This window comes from Rana temporaria, chromosome 10, assembly GCF_905171775.1.
Source record: "Rana temporaria chromosome 10, aRanTem1.1, whole genome shotgun sequence".
Classification (NCBI taxonomy): domain Eukaryota; kingdom Metazoa; phylum Chordata; class Amphibia; order Anura; family Ranidae; genus Rana; species Rana temporaria.
Genome location: NC_053498.1, coordinates 102,470,810 through 102,494,705, shown reverse-complemented (window position 1 = coordinate 102,494,705; position 23,896 = coordinate 102,470,810). Strand labels below are relative to the sequence as shown.

Here is a 23,896-nt window from a genome sequence, read left to right as displayed (position 1 = left end):
TGAACACATGGGGGTTTAAATAAAATAAAAAAATGGCAAGTGATTGGTTTCTATGCAGAGCTGCACCAGATTTTGCACTCTCCATGTTTAGTAAATCAACCCCATGGTCTGAGAATATAAGATTTCCCCCCCCCCAAGATTTAGACTAGCTGTTTGTGTTTGCTTCCACTTTGATGTTAGTCTCTGCCCTTCAATTACAAGCCATCTGTCTTGTCTGGGTTTAGTTTTAGCCAGTTGGTTAACCCGCTCTTGTATATCAGTAAGACACCAGTTGGTCTTGGTCCCCGGGTCACCAGAGTCTGGTTTGAAAGCAGGTAGAGTGTTGTGTCAACTGCATTACAATGGTAGCTAGAACCATGCTGTTGGATGATATTTCCCAGTGGTATCATATATATGAAAAAAACATTTGTGAACGAATGGGGCCCTGTGGCACCTTATAATGCAATGGAAGTGAGGATAGGTCGGTTCCTTCTGAGATGCTTTGTAATCCCTAAACTACCAAGCAGCTTTAAGTAAGACATGGGGGGTTATTTACAAAAGGAAAATCCGCTTTGCACTACAAGTGCACTTGAAAGTGCAGTCACTGTAAATCTGAGGGGTAGATCTAAAAAGAGGGGAAGCTCTGCTGATTTTATCTAATCGTGTGCAAGCTTTCCTTGCCTGTCCCCCACGGATTTACAGCGGCTGCACTTCGAAGTGCACTTGCAGTGCAAAGTGGATTTTCCTTTAGTAAATAACCCCCATGGTCTACAGTGTTTAATGCAGAAGATCAAGGATCTATTTTTCTGAAACCAGATTTTACTGACAGCCAGACGTCCACACTGTTGGCCTTTTAATTACCTTTCTCAAAAAAGTGATTGAAATGGGAGAAATGGGAATTTATTTCAGAGATATACTGCATACAGTATTTTATTGTTTCTTGTTTTGCCTTTACATACCTCTTATGTAGAAAAAGACCCCTCAGATTTCTGTTGTTTGCATCACTTAGAATTTATTAAACCAATGGCAGTGTCGTTCTACCCGTCTCCTCATGATTGCTGACAGCAAAAGTTGATTTACTAAAACTGGAGAGTGCAAAATCTGGTGCAGTTGTGCGTAGCAATCAATTGGCTTCTAACTTCAGCTGGTTCAGTTAACCCTTTGGCGCCCGCACACCCTTTAAGGGGTTGGTATTTCGGGAGGTGGGGCTGGGGTTGTGTCTATGTGACCTTTGTGATTTGTGGTCACATTATTGGAAAACTCCCCGAACGCAAGACCCGATCAGGAGGTTTTCGCGAGCTGTCGGTCACTGTGCCGGGAGCGCGCAGGGTGTGCGCTCTCAGCACAGCTTTATCGGTCCTAATGCATGTAAATATGCAGCCCCTCTGCACCAAGCCCCAGGCACCCGAGCGGCCGCATATTTGGGAGCGGTTGGCACCTAGGGGGTTAAGCTTTGAGGAAAAAAACCTGGAAGCTGAGGTTTCGATTTAGAGCTGCAACCAGATTTTGCACGCTCCAATTTTAGTAAATTAACCCCTTTGTGTCTGCTTGGTGTGGGAGTAAAAGCGGATACCCACTGTCCTTAGTGTGGTTATTTTTCACTGGAAGAGTTCATTTAAGATCATAAAATCATAGTTCCAAGGGCATAATTATAGAGGTATCTCGGTCCAACCCTTCATTGCCTTTTTTGACCCAAGCTGTCATCACATGTGCAGTAAAGCTTTACAATAAGAACAGGTCTGAGCAGTTTTTTACTCCGAAACCTTTAGTGTTCCATTTTTCATCCTGAGGCAGCCCATGGTGCTGTCAGTACTGTTTCACTTGCACCACCGCCTGTTTCTCAGTACTGTTTGCGCATAGTTTGCTTAGTGCTTGCCCAGACAAGCTGTTGTTCTTACACTTAAACTAATTTAGTATTTAAATCAACTATTAAAGGGAATGTATAAATTGGTTTCTTTCTTCATATTCTAATCAAAGCTAAAGAAAATAAAAACAAATAAAATATATTGGATGAAACATTGCATCTGGATGTTATGTATTTTAATGTCCACCCAGCAGGTGAAGCTTAAAGTGACACTCAACCATAACCTTATTCTCCAACAATTGGCATTGGTGATTGGTCACAGCTGATCAGGTGGTAAAGAGCTTACGTCATAGGCTCTTTACCAAGATCGGAGGTGCAGTGTGCCAGAGCGCCACCGCACCACGATCGCCGCTCGGGGGGCGCGAACGAGCAGCTTATCCTGCTGGATATCATATGACGCCGAGTCAGGATAACTGATCCCCTGATAGGCCGTCATTCTTCTATAGGCCAGGCGGGATGTGGTTAATAAACTAAAAGTACGGTCTGCTTGTCCTTCAGCTTTCAAACACAAGGCCTGTACTGGATGAAAGCCGGGGGACATGTCTGCAGGAGCCTGACATTGCAGCCATGAACAGTAGCATCATGAACGCAATGCTTTCCAGGCTTCTGCTGGGAAAGAAAATACTAAATGCACTTTTTTTCTGCAAAAGATGTGAATTTTTTTTTTTTTTCTATAACGGTTTATTATTGGTAAAACAAAGGCTGGATACATACAGTATTAAATGCAGATATTACACCAATCGGCCATAACATTATGACCACTGAAAAATGTAAAGTGAATAACATTTATTCTTTTTTTTTTTTTTTAACATACTACCTGAAAGAGGGTGTGATATATTAGGCAGCAAGTGAACATGTTGTCCCTGAAGTTGCTGTGTCAAAAGCAGAAAAAATGTCAAGTTGAGGATTTAAGCAACCTTGTCAAGGGCCAAATTGTAATGACTAGACTGGGTCTTGGCATCTCCAAAACTGCAGCTCAAATGGGATGTTTACAGTGGCCAGGAACTAGCCTTGTGGTAAGAGAAGGCTGGCCCATGTAGTTTAATCCAATAGAAGAGCTACTGTAGCTGAAATTGGTGAAAAAGTTAATGCTGGTTCAAATAGGAAGGTGTCGCAACATACAGTACAGTACAGTTTTCTGTGTATGGGGCTGTTTTGGTTGCAAGACCGGTCAGGATGCTCATGCTGACCCGTGTCCACAGCCAAAAGCACCTTCAATGGGCACAGGAGCATCAGAATTGGACCACGGACCAGTGGACGCAAGTGGCCTGGTCTGAGAATCGTGTTTTCTTTTATATCATGTGGATGGCGGGTTTTGTGTGGAAGAGATGGCACCAGGATACAATATGGGAAGAAGGCCACCCGGCGGAGGCAGGGTGATACTTTGGGCAATGTTCTGCCTGTATTGGCAAAAATGGGCCGACTCAATATTAGGTGGGTGGTCATAATGATATGACTAACTGGTGTGTACATCATTTTAAAAACCCTTGAGTTAAAAAATAAAAAAATAGTAAAACCTTTAAAGTTCGTCAAAATCTTTCAGTTGATTATCCTGTTCCCCAACTTCCAACGGAAGGAACATTCCCTTTGGCAAAGTTTGTGACGTATATGTATATCTTTTCCCGCACCTTGCCTCAAGATGGGAGTAACACTCTTTCTCTCTGCAGGACAGTGTCCCTCCTGTGATGGCGTTTCACTTGGGATCACTGGGGTTTCTCACCCCTTTCAGCTTTGACAACTTCCAGACGCAAGTCACTCAGGTTATAGAAGGTAAGAAAAGCTACTGAGGTCAGCACACGGGCAGCCAAACTCCTCTGCAGTGGGCAAAGCCCTGGCGTTTCTCTATTGTCTCAGCAGGGTTAATGATCACTCAGTGAATAGTGTGTGCTGCAATTGGCATGTTTCTTTGTGTGAGAGCAATTTGCTAAGCAGGCTGAAAAGAAGGCCGGTTACCTCTGCTGATCTGTGTACTGGGGACAAGTTGGCAGTCAGTAAACAGGCTTCGTTTTTTGTTTACATGGGAAAAATGTAAAAAGCTCAAACATAAAAGAAGTAAAACAAACACCATGTGAGCAAATCTCATACAATTCCTTTTGTGTAGAACATTTACAGTGTGCTAAACGGCTATGTACAAACATTTTCTTTGTGTTTTGAGCTGCTTTCCTTTCCCCACAAGTCGACGTGGATTCAAAAGAAGCTCAAATCAGCTTCATGCAGCTCCGAAGCATTTTCCTGAGCAACTGAAGGAAAGTTAGCGTTTTACCCCAACACTTCATATTCCTGATATGTGTCTGCTGTACCATGTACTTGCATGAGAAAGTATCCTGTTCTCTTTGTATTGTTTCCATTGGGTGTTCCTGCTAGTCCACTTACTATTAAATACTGACCATGCTAAGCTAGGCTGACCAGACATCCCCAGTTTCAGGGGACAGTCCCCTGATTGAGGACACTGTCCCCGGGTCAAGTCTGTCACTGATTTTGTCCCCAGATTGGATTTAATAGGGGGCAGGGGCAATTTAAAAAAAATTGAATTAAACACCCACGCTCCGCCGTGCCTACTAGCTTAGGAGGGTTGTATTTTTTTCATTATCTGTGCCCTTTTCTGATGATCATGTGTTGGTCGGAGCGGAGGGAATATTTCTTCAGTTTCGGGCGCATGCCCATTCAGCTCTGCTCGCATGTTCTTCCGCCTTGGCTCAAATCCTGGCCAGCCACCTGCCTATCTCCTTTCCTTCCCTGACGGAGTGATCTTCCTCCGCTCCCCATCCAGTAGTAGCCGGGGCCCGAAGTGTAAGACTTGAGAGGCTGTGAGGCGGCGGCGACGGGCAGAGAGTCGCTGATTGTTGCCATTACTAGTAAAGAAAAAATATGTCCCCGGATTTCATTTAAAAAATCTGGTCACCTTATGCTAAGCAGGAGAGCACACTGTGGTCAGTTCTCTAGCTATTCTGGGAACTCGGTGTACTCCCAATGGTCAGACTTGTCCTGACACGTTCTCACTGCACAGCCATTCACTGGCAAGCTCAGTGTGCTCCTGCTTCTCCTGCTTCTCCTCCCCCAGCTCTTATGCAGCTTGGAACAGATGGAATATGATCATTTATAAAAAAGGGAAAAAAGGTATTTAAAGCGGGAGTTCACCCATTTATTAAAATTTTCCCCTTTTCCCCTTAGATTCCTGCTCGTTCGGTCTAGGGGAATCGGCTATTTGTATTAAAATATGATCCATACTTACCCGTTTTCGAGCTGCATCTTCTTCCGTCGCTTCCGGGTATGGGTCTTCGGGAGCGGGCGTTCCTTCTTGATTGACAGTCTTCCGAGAGGCTTCCGACGGTCGCATCCATCGCGTCACTCGTAGCCGAAAGAAGCCGAACGTCGGTGCGGCTCTATACTGCGCCTGCGCACCGACGTTCGGCTTCTTTCGGAAAATCGTGACGCGATGGATGCGACCGTCGGAAGCCTCTCGGAAGACTGTCAATCAAGAAGGAACGCCCATTCCCGCAGCCCATACCCGGAAGCGACGGAGAAGATGCATCTCGTAAACAGGTAAGTAATGCTCATATTTTAAAACAAATAGCCGATTCCCCTAGTAAAAACGAGCATGAAGCTAAGGGGAAAAAGTGCCCTCTAAGGGTGAACCCCCGCTTTAATGTGTTTTTTTAAATCCTATTCAAAAATGTTTTGCCTTTCATTTCATTTTAAACTGAGTGGGTTGTTTGTAAACAATCGACTTATAAATCGCTTTATGTTTCAATCGTTTTTATTAAAGTTTTACAAACAAAACTTTCGCCTCATGTATAATACTACCTTACCAGGGTGACATACCAATATACCGGTACACTTGAAGAAACCTCATGCATGCATCGCCCATTTTCACAGTCCTGTTATACAATACACTTTGCTACTTAGACCATGTCCCGTAGTATACCCCCATCGTATACAATCGCTTTAAATAGAGACGGGCACATACTTTCCAAGCCACGCTCACTAACCATCTCCCAACACTACTGGAGACCTCGCTAACAACAGAGTAGTTTTTTTTATAATGGGGGGCACATGACTTCCTATGTGTGAAATCAGCTGATCACCAGGCCCAAGCACTGTCACTTGGAGGCTCCATGATATCACCACCACACCCTTGCTCTGACACTGGAGCTTATACAGTAAATTCAAAGTGGGGAGGTGGCAAAGGAACATGGGTGGTAAAGTATATATGCTCGTGGATGGTGGGCTATATGCAGACACTGTAAGGACTCTTTCAGACCTCTTTCTGAAAAGCTTTCTGGTATGGCAGTAGCCGGTAGGCATTCAGAAAGCAAAGCTGCTCCCCAGTAGATACAGTAAAGTAAGTGAGCATTGTCAGCCTAGATCAAGAATTGAACTGGTAATGGCAGGAATACCACATGAAAAAACAAAAGTCTGAAAGATGGAAACAAATGCAGCCATGACATCTGAAGACTGATAAGCTGCCACATATTACCGATTGTGAGTGTAAAAATGCTTTAATATCTTCACTATACCTAAACTTTTCCATATTCTTGCAGGTAATGCAGCCCTGGTCCTCCGCAGCAGGCTAAAAGTCAAGGTGCTCAAGGATCACAGGGAGAAGAAATCCTTGATGCAGAATGGACTGGAGGAAAATGGCCTAATTGTCGGCAAACCTGAGAAGGAGATGATCAAACAAACAAAGTATCAGGTGTGTACCTTTTTTATATCAGGCCTGCCTTTTCGTGTTATTTTTGTAGTCGATTAAAGTATTTGTGATCATTCTCCTATCATAGCCAAATGTTCCACAATAAAAAGCATTTTTAAACTAACTGAATTTATTAAAAAATATGCGTTTTATGGTGATCACGTAACCGCACCACGGCCTCCATTCTTCCCTGTTTCTTATTACAGGGAGGCATATCTTTGTATGTCGGATGGCATACAGCAGCTCACGCTTCCTGCTTGGACTTGCTTGGACTCACTGCCTACGCCTATCCCACTCAGCACTGCTTTGTTTATTGATGGCGGCTACCAGTAGAGGCCGCAGTCAATCCACGCAGCAGAACTGGGTGGGAGAGTGGCTGCCAAAACTGATTATGGGAGATACAGGCATGCCCTGCGTCAGCACAGCATTTTATTACTCAAAGCAGGGTGTTCAGCTACGTAAACTGGACACGCAAGCGCTGATCTACTTCGGATAGAATTTGGGTAGAAGTGGGACTGGCGCGATCATCGGGTATTGTTTACCCATCAAAGAAAAAAAAAAGATTTTCCAACACTTAAAAACACAGACACCTAGTTTCAATGTTACTTTTGGGGTAATATACACATTTTGGTTGAAAGATATTAAAGGATAGGTTTAGCAAATAATGAATAACCTTAGACCTTGAAGTGGACCTCAGTGAGCTTGGAAAGTAGTTGAGGGGCTGAAACTCTTGGTGTCTGTACAAATCATTGCGTTTGTCGTAATCTGAACTAAAAAGAATATTTTTTGTATTGCTCTGCAAGTAGCATTGTTCTATGGCATGCACGCTTGTTCTAATGCCACTCAGGAGTGAGCAGGAAAGGGCAATCACACTGCAGATAATGCTGAGTAAGCGTGGTCACCCTATAAAAGAAAGTGTGTATGTCATTACACTTTACTCATAGGATTTGTTGAAAGCTGGACATTAAAGTGTTTAAAAAAAAAAAAAAACACCTGTAATGCAATGGAATAATATGTTAATATGCGTAATGATTAAGCGCACCTGAAGTGTGTGTGAAACGCATCTACCAGGCATTCTGTTCCTGTAGAATCTGTTGGGATGTCCTAATAAAGGATATTGGATTATTATAGTGGTGTGCGGCCATTTCTTCTATTTCTGTTGTACCCGGAGGCGAGCCGGGGTGGGCATCCACTGGATCCATCAGGCTTCTCTTTCTCACCTGGGGCAGCAAGTTCTCCTTGCTCAGTTTATGAAATGCTTGCCTTAGAACGAAGCCCTCCAGTGGCGCGCTGAGAGGGCAGAAATCTTCCCCTGGTCTTCCAGGTTCCCTGCACTGTGAGTGGACCGAGCCGCAATGACGTCACTCCTGCGCTTGTGTGTGGGGGGCCTTGGTTCCGGCACAAAGTTCTGAAGGTCCAGCACGGTATGCCGGACCTACAGAGCACATGCACCAGTGACATCACTGGCTGCATCGTTTAGGGGATATTCATTTTACTTACATTATAGGCTTACCTGTAGGTAAAAATAACAACAAAAAAGTAAAGTTAAAAAATAAAAAAGCGGGCTTTACTACCCCTTGGGCTCGGTTCACACTACTACAATGCAGCTTTGATGCGATATACAGTGCAATTATGTTGTGAAACTTTGCACCCTTTGCATGTTCTATGGGGCTAATCGCACTGTAAATTGAACCAAAGTAGTGCAGCAAATTTTTTTTTAAAAATCGCACCATTCTGAGTCGCATTGATTTATAAAGGGCACAACAAGACTTCCCTTGTCATGTGATTCTGTCCAACTCTAGTGCCATCAGAAGCCGCACTATTGTGAATCAGGCCTTAATTGGTTGGGTTTAGATACACTTTAATATTCACATTGTAATATATAATTTGTAAAATTATGAAGAAATAAGCCTAGCATGGTCACATGATGTGTAATGTGTAAATTTCAGGTCCTGAATGAAGTGGTAGTGGACAGAGGTCCTTCTTCTTATCTCTCCAATGTGGACGTCTTCTTGGATGGGCACCTCATCACTACAGTTCAGGGAGATGGTATGTTACTATGCTTGTGCTCCTCTAGGCCTCAGAACTGACACAGTTTGCGTAGAGATGGCTAAATGTAACCTTTCAACTTGCTGTTCATTGATCCCTTAACTTCTGTGGGTTAATGCTAAATAAGTATACAAAGTAGGGAACAATAAACTGATGTAGTAATTGCTATGTGTGTTTTATCTTCTGCAGGGGTCATTGTGTCTACGCCAACAGGCAGCACCGCTTATGCAGCCGCAGCTGGAGCCTCCATGATTCATCCTAATGTACCTGCCATTATGATCACCCCGATCTGTCCCCACTCTCTTTCCTTCCGGCCAATTGTGGTCCCAGCAGGAGTGGAACTTAAAGTACGTTTTTTTTTTTAATCTCTGTTACTTTTCCTGTAAGCATTGATGATGGTATGGCAGGACAAAAAGAGTATAGCACAACCCAAAAGCCTTTTCAAGTGACTTTGGATCTACACAGCAGAGATTTTGGGCAATATAACTTGTATGATCTGATCCCAAAACAGTTTATAAACAATGTTCTGTGTCCAGTTTAGCTTTCAGGTTAACCACTTAAGGACCGCCTCCTGCACATTTACGTCGGCAGAATGGCACGGCTGGGCACATGCACGTACGGGTACGTTCTGTGCTATTGTCCAGCCGTGGGGCGCGCGCCCGCGACCCGGTCCGAAGCTGCGGGACCCACGGACCGGATTGGCGCTGGAGTCCCGCAAATCGGTCCCCGGAGCTGAAGAATGGGGAGAGCCGTGTGTAAACATGGCTTCCCCGTTTTTCACTGTGGCGGCGTCATCGATCATGTGATCCCTTTTTATAGGGATACATAATCGATGACGTCACACCTACAGCCACACCCCACTACAGTTGTAAACACACATGAGGTCACACATAACCCCATCAGCGCCCCCTGTTGGTTAACTCCGAAACTGAAACTGTCATTTTCACAATAAACAATGCATTTTAAATGCATTTTTTGCTGTGAAAATGACAATGGTCCCAAAAATGTGTCAACATTGTCCGAAGTGTCCGCCATAATGTCACAGTCACAAAAAAAATCGTTGATTGCCGCCATAAGTAGTAAAAGATTTTTTTTTTATAAAAATGCAATATAACTATCCCCTATTTTGTAAACGCTATAAATTTTGCGCAAACCAACCGATAAACGCTTATTACGATTTATTTATTTTTTACCAAAAATAGGTAGAAGTATACGTATCGGCCTAAACTGAGGAAAAAAAATGTTTTTTTTAATATATTTTTGGGGAATATTTATTATATCAAAAAGTAAAAAATATTGAATTTTTTTCAAAATTGTCGCTCTATTTTTGTTTATAGCGCAAAAAATAAAAACCGCAGAGGTGATCAAATACCACCAAAAGAAAGCTCTATTTGTGGGAAAAAAAAGGATGCCAGTTTTGTTTGGGAGCCACGTCCGCGCAATTGTCTGTTAAAGCGACGCAGTACCGAATCGCAAAACCTGGCCGGGTCCTTTTGCTGCATTTTGGTCCGGGTCTTAAGTGGTTAAATCGGCTAAATACAAAAAAAAAAAAAAAAACTGGTGCAACCTCCAGGGGGGGTGGGAGAGTGACATACATGCCCAAAGACCAACAAGCCTGATGGCACAGCAATCCTTATATGAGGAAGCAACAAAAATCTCTGATACGACCCAAATGAAAATATCTAAAGCCATACAATCTCTTACAACTCAGATTGCAATACAGTTAGTATAGATTAAAATGTTTTAAGTAATAAAATAAGTGAAAAAATATATTTTTTTTTATTTAAGTGTCGCACTGTGCACACTCACAAATGCAAACATGTGTAGAGTGCAAACATTTATGTATTCAGTGATTTCACCACGGGCTTTGAACATCAGAGCGAGAACAGTAATTCTAGGGCCATCATTTACCGTTCACTCTAAACTGATGACCTCTAATGGCTTTTCAAGCAGTGCTAATGGGCAATTTTTGGTAATGTAGTTTTTCTGCATAGCCTTTGTTTTCACAAAATATAATATTGTTTGATGGTTTCATGTTTGTTTGTTTTTCTAGCAAAAATTGCAGATTATTTGCATAAAGCACCCAAAAATGAAACTTCCGCTTTAAGTACTTGTGACCCCCTGACATGCCACATGCACTGATGATCAATGTGCTGATTATCAGCCCAGACCCCCACCTCCCTCCTTCCCCCCCCCCCCCCCCCCCCCGTCAGGAGACCCGCTCACCGGCTCTCTATTTGCACTTGTCACAGCAAACCGAGGGAAATCCGATAACCGTCACTTCCTGGTTCCGATGTGATTGGACACAGCTGATCACATGGTAAAGAGCCCAAGTCATAGGCTCTTTACCGAGATCAGAAATAAGGTGTGTCAGAGCGACACACCGCACTATCGATCACCACGCTGTGTGCCTTATCCTGCTGGACGTCATATGATGCCCAATCGGGTAATAAACCCACTGCCCGGCCCTCATTCTACTATAGGCCTGGCGGGATGTGGTTAAGAACCAGGCCTATTCTGACACTTTTTGTTTACAAGAAAGAAAACAGGATTTCTTTGCTAGAAAACTACTTGAAACCCCCAAACATTATATATTTTTTTTAGCAGAGGCACTAGAGAATAAAATGGTGGTCACTGCAATTTATGTCACACAGTATTTGTGCAGCGTTTTTTAAAAGCAATTTTTTTGGAAAAAAATCCACTTAAATGAATTTAAAAATAACACACACAAATATACAACCCGTTTTTTTTTGTAAAATATGAAAGATGTTACGCCATGTAAATAAATACCTAACATGTCATGCTTTAAAATTGCGAACGCTCATGGAATGGCGCCAAACTACGGTATTAAAAAAAAAATCTCCATATGCTTTTTCTGCTGGAGACACTCTGCTGCTATTTACACCTGATCTGACCACTGTGGGCCAGATTCAGATAGAGATACGACGGCGTATCTCCTGATACGCCGTCGTATCTCTGAGTTCCGTCCGTCGTATCTATGCGACTGATTCATAGAATCAGGTTCCGCATAGATCTCCCCAAGATCCGCCAGGTATAAGTGACTTACACTGTCGGATCTTAGGCTGCAATCTCACGCTGGCCGCTAGGTGGCGCTTCCGTTTGTATACGCGACGAATATGCAAATTAAGAGTTGCGCGATTCAGAAACGAACGACCGCCCGGCGCTTTTTTTTTTTACGTCCTTTGCGTTCGGCTTTTTCCGGCGTATAGTTACCCCTGCTATATGCGGCGTATCCTATGTTAAGTATGGCCGTCGTTCCCAGGTCGAATTTTGAATTTTTTACGTTGTTTGCGTAAGTCGGTCGCGAATACGGATGGACGTAATTTACGTTCACGTCGAAAACCAATGACGTCCTAGCGATTGACGCGCAAAAATCGGCTGTTGCTGCAGCCCACTAACGAAATTCGTACGAAAATTCTTTGATATGATTGTCGAAAGAGAATTCTTTCGAAATTTGAACCGTGTATGGCCGCCTTTAGTAACAACAATAGACAATCACAGTCTGCTTAAACTAATAACGCACACAGAATTAAATGTTACCATGTTTTTATTGAACACACCATGTAAACATTCACAGTGCAGGTGGAAAAAGTATGTGAACCCTTGGATTTAATAGCTGGTTTAACCTCCTTTGGCAGCAATAACTTTAATTCCAGTAGTTGCAGATCAGGCGTCCACAACCGTCGGGAGTAATTCTTGACCATTCCTCTTTACAGAACTGTTTCAGTTCAGCAATATTCTTGGGATGTCTGGTGTGAATCGCTTTCTTGAGATCATGCCACAGCATCTCAATCGGGTTGAGGTCAGAACTCTGACTGGGCCACTCCAGAAGGCGTATTTTCTTCTGTTTAAGCCATTCTGTTGTTGATTTACTTCTATGCTTTGAGTTGTTGTCCTGTTGCAACACCCATCTTCTGTTAAGCTTCAGCTGGTGGGCAGATGGCCTTAAGTTCTCCTGCAAAATGTCTTTATAAACTTGGGAATTCATTTTTCCTTCGATGATAGCAATCCGTCCAGGCCCTGACACAGCAAAGCAGCCCCAAACCATGATGCCCCAACCACCATACTTCACAGTTGTGATGAGGTTTTGATGTTGGTGTGCTGTGCCTCTTTTTCTCCACAAATAGTGTTGTGTGTTTCTTCCAAACAACTCAACTTTGGTTTCATCTGTCCACAGAATATTTTGCCAGTACTGCTGTGGAACATCCAGGTTCTCTTATGCAAACTGTAAGCGTGCGGAAATGTTGCAGTGGCTTCCTCTGTGGTATCCTCCCATGAAATCCATTCTTGTTTAGTGTTTTATGTATCATAGATTCGCTAGCAAGGATGTTGGCATATGCCAGAGACTTTTGTAACTCTAGGATTATTCTTCGTCTCATTGAGCAGTCTGCGCTGTGCTCTTGCAGTCATCTTTACAGGACGGCCACTCCTAGGGAGAGTAGCAGCAGTGCTGCATTTTCTCAATTTTTATAGACCATTTGTCTTACCATGGACTGATGAACAGCAAGGCTTTTGGATATATTTTTATAACCCTTTCCAGCTTTATGCAAGTCAACAATTCTTAAACGTAGGTCTTCTGAGAGCTCTTTTGTGCGAGGTATCATTTACGTAAGGCAATGCTTCTTGTGAAAAGCAAACCCAGAACTGGTGTGTGTGTTTTTTTTTTTTATAGGGCAGGGCAGCTGTTAACCAACACCTCCCATCACTTCTCATTGATTGGACTCCAGTTGGCTGACACCTCACTCCAATTATCTCTTGGAGATGTCATTAGTCTAGGGGTTCATATACTTTTTCCACCTGCACTGTGAATGTTTACATAGTGTGTTCAATAAAAACATGGTAAAATTTAATTCTGTGTGTGTTATTAGTTTAAGCAGACTGTGATAGTCTATTGTTGTGACGTGGACGAAGATCAGATCACATTTTATGACCAATTTGTGCAGAAATCCATATCATTCCAAAAGGGTTCACATACTTGTTCTTGCAACTGTGTGTGTGTGTGTATGTGTACCATCTTTGGCTATGTCCCTGACATTTCATTAATTTGATGTGTTCTACTACCTGGAATGTGACATGGCCTTTGTTGGCTTTCTTTGTATGTGCAGTTTGCTTACTGTCAAAGTTTTCTTTTATAAAAAAAAAATCTCCATAGTAATAGGAAGACAGGACTTCCTATTACAGAGGCAGTCGAGCAAATTCACAATTAACACACAATTCAAGAAATGCAAGAAGTAAGTTGGCCCACCATATACTGCTTTTGGTACTAAAGGTCTTTATTGTCAATGATCTGTATGCTTATACCATTTACAGATGTTGTATATGTGTACGTTAAACAGAATTGTTATGTATCGGCAAATTTTATTTTCAGTAATTTTATTTTTTCATAAATCAAGAAGTCATTTCAATTGTATTTTTTTTTTTTTTGGTTTCAGATCATGCTATCCCCTAATGCACGAAACACTGCTTGGGTCTCGTTTGATGGGAGAAAAAGACAGGAGGTTTGCCATGGAGACAGGTGAGACCCAGCATGCCAGTGAGAATGGGCAGCTATATAAAAGTAACTTACTGAGAGAGGTGTAGGGGCTGCCATTGTTTACCTCAAGCTAAGAATACAAGCTGTTGATTTTAGCATTGTATGCAGCCTGACCACCAAGATTTAATTATGCTGTGTGAAAATTGTTATGTTGATGTTGGAGTTTTAGTTGGTTTCTGAAGCCATGCCTGTTCTCTTTAAAGTGCAAGTACACCTTTTCTTGAATAATCCTTCTAGGAAGATATTTCTGTTAAAGGTGAAATGTAGCTTTTATATACCTTTTGGAGACTGTCTGCCATAGTTCCAGCAATTACCCCCCTACCTCCTTGGAGTCTTACAATCTATGTTCCATTGTTAGGAGCTAAAGCTCATATATCTTGCCATCAATGTCTTGCAGAGATATATGGAATAACCATATCTCAAATGCAAAACGGAGCACCTTTTCGAAGCATGCTTGTAATCCAAAGCACTAGTATATCAAAGCAAATTTTCTAGGGTTGGGGAAATTAAAGATCAATTCCTCAGATCGGCACACCACGTGATCCACGGAGCTCCGCTGCTGCCTCGGCCATAGGCAAGGCCGCGGCTTCGGTTTAGCTTCCGGAGCAGCGGCCTTGGTGAGCCTAGAGAAGAGCGCTGATGTCATCACCCGACATCAACTGCTTGTATTCGGCTGGCTTCTCTGGCAAGACTAAGCAAGCACTAATCTTCCTATACAGTGGGGGAGATGTCTGTGGATATTACAGTGGGGGAGATGTCTGTGGATATTACAGTGGGGGAGATGTCTGTGGATATTACAGTGGGGGAGATGTCTGTGGATATTACAGTGGGGGAGATGTCTGTGGATATTACAGTGGGGGAGATGTCTGTGGATATTACGGTGGGGGAGATGTCTGTGGATATTACGGTGGGGGAGATGTCTGTGGATATTACGGTGGGGGAGATGTCTGTGGATATTACGGTGGGGGAGATGTCTGTGGATATTACGGTGGGGGAGATGTCTGTGGATATTACGGTGGGGGAGATGTCTGTGGATATTACAGTGGGGACTATATATGGTGGTGATCCGAAAATTGTCTGTGCGTTATAATTAATCGAAATTAGTCGATTAATCGATAAAAAAAAAAAAAAAACGATTAATCAAACACAAAAATTTTAATCAGTAACAGCCCTAGAATTTTCCCATAAGAAATAATGGAAACTCAAATGATTTGTTCCACAATCATTTATTCAGAAGTCCTTCAGTTTAAAGTCCATATAAAAAGATTATAGGAATGTGATAAGCTGTGTAACTATAAAATGTCCTCCACAAATGGAAGCCTCCACAAGAGAATTAGAAGCAAAATCCTGCAGGAGCTACAGAGTATAAAAGAGAAGAGAGGCGCCTCTAAGTGTAGTAATATGGTTACATTTATTGAAGATACAACATTTAGAAACTCACATGGTTGATGATCAAAAGAGGCACATCTAAGTATGCAGGCATCCGGGGTAAAGCTGTCCACATAGACTGTTCTCCGCACTGCCGGCTCTCACCGCTGTCAGTCTGCAATCGTGACCAGGAAGACTATGCTGCAGTAGATCGATTGAGCCGCTCATGGAACGCAGAATGGAAGGGATGACGTCGATGGCGGTGCGGAGGACGGTCTATGTGGACAGCTTTACCCCGGATGCCTGCATACTTAGATGTGCCTGTTTTAATCCTCAGCCATGTGAGTTGCTAAATGTTGTACCTTCATTAAATGTAACCATATTGCTACACTTGGAGGCGCTTCTCTTCTCTTTTATACTGAGTTGTGATGCTACTTGTATATCAAGACATCGCTTGTATATCAAGTCAAAGTTTATTTAAAAATTTAGCTCGTCTTGCAAAACCCTCTCGAAACAAGGTTTTACTGTAATGCATTTCATGGTCTTACTTGTCACCACTTCATCAGGTGTTAGTGAATACACAAAGTGGCAGGGTAATGTTCTAGGGAAATCTGTACCTTCTGTTGCACTGACTTCTTTAACTGGGTCCCCCGAAACACAATTCTACTTGATGTATGTATAGCCAATACCTTTTTTTAAATGTTGGATAGAATGGGAAGGGTTAGACTTTCTTTCACATTTTTACTGCCATCTGTGTCCTCTTTGTTGTGATTCATCCTTTATTTATAATGGTGACTGTTCTCTCGAAAGTGAGGGGAAATCCCACATTTTCCACAGAACAAGAGATAAGGGGGAAGTCTTTCTGTGTGTAGGCATATGTTTAAGAGGAGAATTCCCCTGACTTGGGGAGATTTTCTTAAACATCCTGTTGCATCTCTGGACAAGAAGTGAAGGAAAGTTCCCCCAAGGTGCACAGACTGGCAGTGGTTTTAACCCATCGCTACTCTCTCCAAAACAAAACAAAAAGTTTTGGCTATACACACATTTTTAGTAAAATTTTGTTTCAGGCAAACAAAAGGGTGGTATTTGGGCAAGCACTGGCCTATTATATATTACGATTTTTAGAAGGTAATGCAGAATTCAACAGGGCTTGAATATGGTAGGATTTTAATGCTCCCCACCACATACTCGCCTTTCTTAACATTCACCTACCCTACTGCTCTTTGAACTGCTGGAAGTGAGGAAAGACACTTGTATAAGGAAACTTAGAACTTACACAGTACTGATGAATGTATCTTTGCCCCTATGTAAGAATTCTGGGCCAACCTCAAGCACCAGCACTGTCACATGGGAGAAGGGGCAAAACCGTCACATGCTTCTCTCTATCTGGAAGTACTGGGTTCAAATAAAACTTGCAGTGCCGCAGCTGAGATAAAGATCTGCTCGCCAGTTGCAGTGAGGGAAACTAGCGTCAGTGCACCATTCAGAGGTGTAAGAACATTATCAAAGAGAAGAAAAGGTGCCCCTCACCAATCCAGTGCATTGGTATGCAGCCAGCGCCGCTCCAGCCACACCCCCTGCCCTGACATGTTTCGCCCCGCTCACCGGCGGTTGGTCACAGCAGGTCAAAACATGTCGGGGGTCTTAGCTGGAGCTGCGCTGGCTGAGGTCACATTAATCTACCTTCTAATGCACTGGGTTGGTGAGTGGCGCCTATTCTTCTCTTGGAAGAACTGGGTGTTTTCTTTGCTCCCATTGGCTGGACAGAGTGGCAGGTGAGTGAAGGAATGGAATATGCTGCTGGTGGGAGCCTTTGATGAGCAAAGCATGTTCGCTTTAGGGCTTTGTTTATATGGCCACCCCTATTCAGGCTTGCTGGCTAACATTTATCCTTGTGTCATTACAGTATTAGCATCACTACCTCTTGTTACCCTGTCCCTTCCATCTGCTTCCGGGATCCGGTTAATGACTGGTTCGACAGCTTGGCTGAGTGTTTGCACTGGAACGTTCGCAAGAAACAGAACCATTTCACGGTCGAGGAGGAAGAGGAGGAGTTCTAGCCTTGGCCATGACTCAGAGACTCAAGTCAACGGGGCCCTCAGCATTTTCCATTTACAGTGATCTTTTCTCCTGGCCCTTCTTATGGACAAAAGACCAAATCTGTCAGACGTGTTTTTATGAGCTACCAGCTGCAAGGTTCTGACAACCAGCTTCTGATATTTATCAAACCTAGCATTCTCTCTTAAAGTTTTAAGACAGAAGTTTATATTTGTGTTTCTTTATAATGAAACTTTAAAATGAAAATAACTTTTTGCTGCCTGCAATCTATAGGGCCTGATTTATGAAACAAAGATGGGGGGGGGGGGGGAAATCTGATTCCTGCAGCAACCAATCAGATGCAACCTTTTTCTCTAGAGTAGATGTGGAAAATAAACGGAAAGCTAAGCTCCAGACAGGCAAATGGCTACATACAGTACACAGTTTAACTACATATATGTAAACTGTCCTACCTGCCAAAAGATTTGTACAGTAGCTCTGTTCTGCTAATCTTGAGATCCAGTTAACTCTTTCCTGCCAGACAGAACAGTCAGGCTGGTGACCTCACTTTCCCGACTTCAGTTCAGCAATGTAGCTTTGTCACCACCCCACACCCAACCTGTTGATTGCATTATGAAGAAGCAGCGGAATGGTGACAAGGTCATCTCTCTGCTCCTGTCTACAAGTTCGTGGTACTGGAGTGAGAGCACTGTGCAAAACCTTTTTCTCTTCCTGAGTCCTGTTGTGCAGGAAAATACTGGAAGATATATTTTAGTACATTTACAATGCAGTATTTAAAAACAAGTTTAATATTTTTAATGAATACCTTGGCGTTTAGCTTTAAAGGCGAACGCAAAACTTATATTTCATACTTGGGTGGTTGCTGGCAGGCTGAATGATCAGCAGACTTTCTACACCTGTGGGGTCCCACAGAAAGAAGCCAATGGGTTCATTAAAGGCTTAGCTCACATTTTATACCATGTTTTACGGTGTAACCTAAAACAGCATCTCAAATCTCCTTTTCTGTACCTGAATTTATGGGGTGCATCTCCCTAGGAGAATCCCATTTCTCTTTTTAATTTATTGTGGCTCTGCCTGCATAGCTGCATCACCCATGCCTTGGACTGTTTCTGAACCTTACTAGGAGGCCCATCTGCCACCACGGCACGTGGGACTGTAAGAGAGTGCAGGCGATCCCACCTCCCTCACGGCTCTGTACTTCAGCAGCCTTAGCTCCATGCCTCCGTACAAACCTGAGGCTGGGGGAAAGTTTAAAAGAGCTTGTGTACCTTCAACACACAGATCGCAGGTGTAAATCTCTGCAGGCTCCATTGCAAACAAGTAGTAAATACACATTGATCACGAGATTAATATTGCTGTGTTTACTTTTTTTTTTATCTGCCTGAAGACACCCACAGTTGAAACATCAGCTTTATCTTTGAGGTCTGGCTGGTTGCTGTGGGGAACACCTCCAATTTTATCCCCATTTCTAGTAAATTGGCCCCCACTGCCCTTTACAGTGCAGTTTGATGCTAACAGCAACATGGTTATATAGAGTTGTTTACATTTTATAATTGTCTCATAGATGAATTCTATAAAATATATTTGTTCTTCTATCTCTCGAGGTTATTTTGAGAAATGTGTGATTTTCATACTTTACATTCATTGAAAAATAACATTTCCTTGTTCCAGACATCAATTACACATGTTATCAGCTCTGTTAATTATTGGACGATGCTTTTCTTAAAGGCAAACTTCACAATACTGATAAATATGATAGTGTCAGACTATGAAGCAAAAAAAAAAAGCCCCATTACAACTGTACAAGCTTTTGAAGTGTCCATTTGGCCTATGGAAATATTCAGATTTTGCTTTTTGGTGCAGGGAAGTTGTGGGCAAAGTTTTGTGTATATACTATTTTATAAGCGCATGCTAAAAACTTTTATTAGTGCATTCCGTAGACACCACCTCCTGCAATTCATCTGTGAAGATATGCAAAATGTAATTATTCTCTGATGGGCTACTACTTTAAAAGTCAATCAAGGTGGTAAGCGTGTTTTATAAAGATGGTGATTTGATTTTACGGTCCTACAGTATTGAACACCTCAGAAGAAAAGGGTAGAGTCATGCCCTAGAATCTTTTCAGTTTGTGTTTTGCAGTACATGTCCTAAAGCAGGGGTCCTCAAACTTTTTAAACAGAGGGCCAGTTCACTGTTCCTTAGACCGTTAGAGGGCCCCTCGCCATCATTGCAAGCCCTCGCCATCATTGCAAGCCCCCCCCCCCCCTTGCCATCATTGCAAGCCCCCCCCCCTCGCCATCATTGCAAGCCCCCAACGCCAAACAATGTCTCACCAGTCAGTGTGTGTGCACATCGGGCATCTCCTGCTGTGTCACGACTCATTGTTAAGTTTGGGAGCGCTGTGATAAAAGTCCCGTCCTCCTAGACCAGCTCAAAGTGTGATGGACAGAACACTGCCTCTATCACACGAGTTTGTGATAAATCACTGCGCGCCTGAACTTTTAACAGTGAGCTCCGTGACACAGCAATCTCCCGCTGTGTTACAACTGGCCCGTCCCGAGGCCTGGCCTGTCGGGAATCCGGCCCTGGGTGGGGTGGGCTGGGCTGGATAAATGTCCTCGGTGGGCCCCAGTTTGAGGACCCCTGTCCTAAAGGGTCATTCAACCCAGAATTGTTTTTCAGTTTTGGGTGGTTGCTGTCAGATTCCATTTACTTCTAAAATGGAGGACTTGGAATTCATAGCTATGCCTGGGTATAGCAAACATAAGGATAATCCATTCTCCATGTTGGAGATTTAATTCAGTATAGGGAACAGGAACGGAAAGTCAAAGAGAGCGAGTAACTTGGGAAAGTCGCAGTCTGAAAGTGCACCCATAACTGAAAGCTTTATTTTGAATGGACTTTTCATATACATATACACAAATATTTTCTTTAGATAGTGCCACGTATACAGTTGATGTTGTTTTTGTAGATTCTAACTAAGTTGAGGGGAAACGTACTGTCACTTTATATGAAAAAAGTCACAAGTCTCATCTAGTTCAACCGTAAAAATAAATAAAAAATATCATACAATCCCATATACCCAATTCTATACCCACAGTTGATCCAGAGGAAGGCGAAAAACCCAAGAAGAGCATGATCCAAATTGCTACAGCAGGGGAAAGGTCTTTATTGAAAGGTCTATCTATCATATATATATAAATCTCCTAAAGAAAAGAACAAATCCCAAACCTATAAATACTTTCCCAATAGTAGAGTAAAATTGGAAGGAGAAAAAAAATGAAACCTGGAAAAAAGACGAATTTATGCTTGTCTATGCCACCATCCAATCCAGTAGTCTTTTCTCTTCTGTAGAGCAAAACGGATTGCAGAATCTTCAGAATCTCACCCTTCTGGGTGTGTCGGATGGCTGTTTCCCTCACCATGCACTGTGGTTGCATCCCCTGGTAACTGTCTTTACTGTGTCCTGTACTGGCATAGAGTCTGGTGTGTAAAATTACAGCGCCTGATGTAAAAATTGGGGTGTATTTCCCAGAGCCACAGGTGCTTCATACAGCTGCCCAGCCTTTAGACAACCTATAGGCTAGACTGTAATTTGTTGTACATTAGTACCCATTCGCACATTTTCACACAAGTACCAGCGTATGTTTACCCATTGCTTTCTGTGGGTGGCGGTACAGAGCAATATCAAAACAGTGCCACGCTATTGCAATGGTGCAAGTTATAGAAGTGTATTAATAACAATATTAACCTCATATGTGATAAAAATGCAATTGTGATCTTCTCATAAAGCTAGAAAAGTGCAAAGTCCATCCAAGTGTAAGTCCACATCACACCATAGGTCAGGGGTGCCCAAACTTTTCAAGAGTGAGGGCCACTTAAGAAACTTGGTAACTAGTTGCGGGCCACAATGAGCAGAGCGGACAGATGATAGGTCAGGGCTACTCTATAGACCCTCTGATCCGCCCAGATAGAAGGGGAAGGATTCCCTTCTGTTTTTCAGGTTGGAAGTAGGTGGGCGTAAATGGACATCTGTTGCTCTATAGCAGGGATATGCAATTAGCGGACCTCCAGATGTTGCAAAACTACAAATCCCATCATGCCTCTGCCTCTGGGTGTCATGCTCGTGGCTGTCAGAGCCTTGCTATGCCTCATGGGATTTGTAGTTCTGCAACAGCTGGAGGTCCGCTAATTGCATATCCCCGCTCTATAGAGATTAATTGAGGGTCCCATTTGGTCTGGCTGGTCGTGTGAAAAAGGTCCCAAGACTGCTTTCACACTGATGTGCTGCGGTTTACCCACACTGCTGGTGCAGCGTAGTGCACCTGTGTCTATCCTACAGGTTAGCTGAACTTTGTCATAGACTCCGCCTGTGGCAAAAGCCGGCGCTGTAGAGGAAGCATTGGCTTATGGGGCTCTGCTCCACAGCCACTTTCTTCCTCTACCACCAGCTTCATTCACAACACTGATGCTGTGGTATGGCGGGTCGGCAACCTGTGGTCTGGGCTTGCCAACCCGCCATTCCAAAGCAGGAGGTCACTGGCCACATCAGAGGGCTCTGCGGGCCACATGTGGCCCCCGGGCCACTGGTTGGCCACCCCTGCCATAGGTGCATAAAATAGTCACTCAAAAAACCTCCTCTGTCATTCCCAAGTACAATAAAGGAAAGCCCCACCACCAGATTTGAACTACCAAGAACTGGGATGAGCTTAAAGTGGAACTTTAGTCAGAAAATAAAGTTCTGATGGATCACTTTGTGCTGGCTCCTTTTGCAGATATGTAAAACATTCAAAATAAGCGCCTATACTGTATAAAATCCAGTAATACTCTCACCCTGCGCTGCACATGGTCAGTTACTTTCCATTTCTAGGCACTGTACCGAATTTGTAGAGGCCAATCTGCTGACAGCCTAAAGGTTTACTGCTGCTCAGAAACTCTGGGCTTCAGCAAAATGGCAGCCTCCAGTAAGAGGAAACAGTAACTTTGCTGGAGGCAGTTTACTGCGCACACAATTTTGGTAGCGTAATAATGTGGCATTTACAGTATGTTCCTTGCTAAAGAACATTATTTTTATCAAGTTGTTATGGGTAAAGTTCCACTTTAAGGCGACTGGCATTCTGCTATTCTTAACCATTCAAAATAAGGCAGCTCCAACATCCAAAATTCTAATTATGCCCATAAAAAGGAAAAACGGATCGTGCTCTCTGTATTGGATTCCACAATGGTGAGCCGCCATCTTCTGTCAAACTGATCGGGGAGCTTTCCTTTATTGCAGTTAGGACTCAGAGGTCTTTTTGGGTGAAGAGTTTATGCACCAACAATTTTAGTGTGCACTTAAATTAACTTTACAATTTTCTAGCTTTATGAGAACATCACAATTGCATTCCATCACATATGAATTTTATATTGTTATTAAAGCGGGGGTTCGCCCTGTTAAAAAAAAAAAAAAAAGTTTTTTTTTATTAGACCATTAAATTCGGCATCGTAGCGCGAGCTACGGTATGCCGGTCTTACATTTTTTATGCCCGTACTCACTGCGGTATCGCTGATTGAAGAATCCGGGGAATGGGCGTTCCTATGGTGAGAGAAGGTGATTGACGGCCGGCCCTGGCACGTCACGCTTCTCCGGAAATAGCCGAAATAGGCTTGGCTATTCACGGCGCCTGCGCATAGCCTGTGCGCAGGCGTCGTGAATAGCCGAGACCTACTCCGGCTGTCTTCGGGGAGCGTGACGTGCCAGAGCCGGCCGTCAATCATCCTCCCTCTCCATAGGCACGCCCATTCCCCGCGGGAGTCGATTTCTTCAATCAGCGATACCACAGTGAGTACGGGGATTAAAAATTTAAGACCGGCATACCGTAGCTCGCGCTACGATGCCGAATTTAATGGTCTAATGATGGAAAGGAGGGTGAACTTGTATAACTTGCACCATTGCAATAGCACGGTGCGGTTTTAATATAGAAAGTTGGTAGCTTTAGTGCTACTGCTGTTTTTTCAAACATATTTATGTGTATTTGTGTTTTCATATGATCAAATAAGTTTCACACATTTTCAGCACGTTTCATACTTTTACATATATAGGCGAGCGCAAGAAGTTTTTTGTGCAGGTAAAATTGTTTCCATGCACTTTTTACTGTACGCAACCCCTGTGGCTCCCGGGTGGGGAAATGCACCTGAATTTCACATCATACACCCCCAGGCTGCTGTGTGCAGTGAGGTCTTTGATGATTTCTTTTGCAGATTATTATTTTTTCCCCAATATTTAAATCGGCAACATTGTCTCTTTAGCCTTCGTTTACATTGGAGAGACTTGTCCCACAGATGTCTTCAAAGA

General features: G+C 43.1%; 1 protein-coding gene across 5 annotated transcripts in view; it reads left to right on the top strand.

Annotated features, from left to right (window-relative positions):
• The window catches only part of NADK (NAD kinase), a 143,300-nt gene extending 124,066 nt beyond the window's left edge, over window positions 1–19,234 (top strand). For all 5 annotated transcript variants that reach the window (XM_040325879.1, XM_040325882.1, XM_040325881.1 and 2 more), the window contains 6 exons: window positions 3,511–3,613; window positions 6,385–6,536; window positions 8,483–8,582; window positions 8,772–8,929; window positions 14,036–14,118; window positions 17,411–19,234. In XM_040325879.1, the coding sequence (XP_040181813.1) occupies window positions 3,511–3,613; window positions 6,385–6,536; window positions 8,483–8,582; window positions 8,772–8,929; window positions 14,036–14,118; window positions 17,411–17,564 (750 nt within the window). In that variant the 3' untranslated portion in view covers window positions 17,565–19,234. The remainder of the gene's footprint in view (window positions 1–3,510; window positions 3,614–6,384; window positions 6,537–8,482; window positions 8,583–8,771; window positions 8,930–14,035; window positions 14,119–17,410) is intronic.
• The last annotated feature ends 4,662 nt before the right edge of the window (window positions 19,235–23,896 follow it).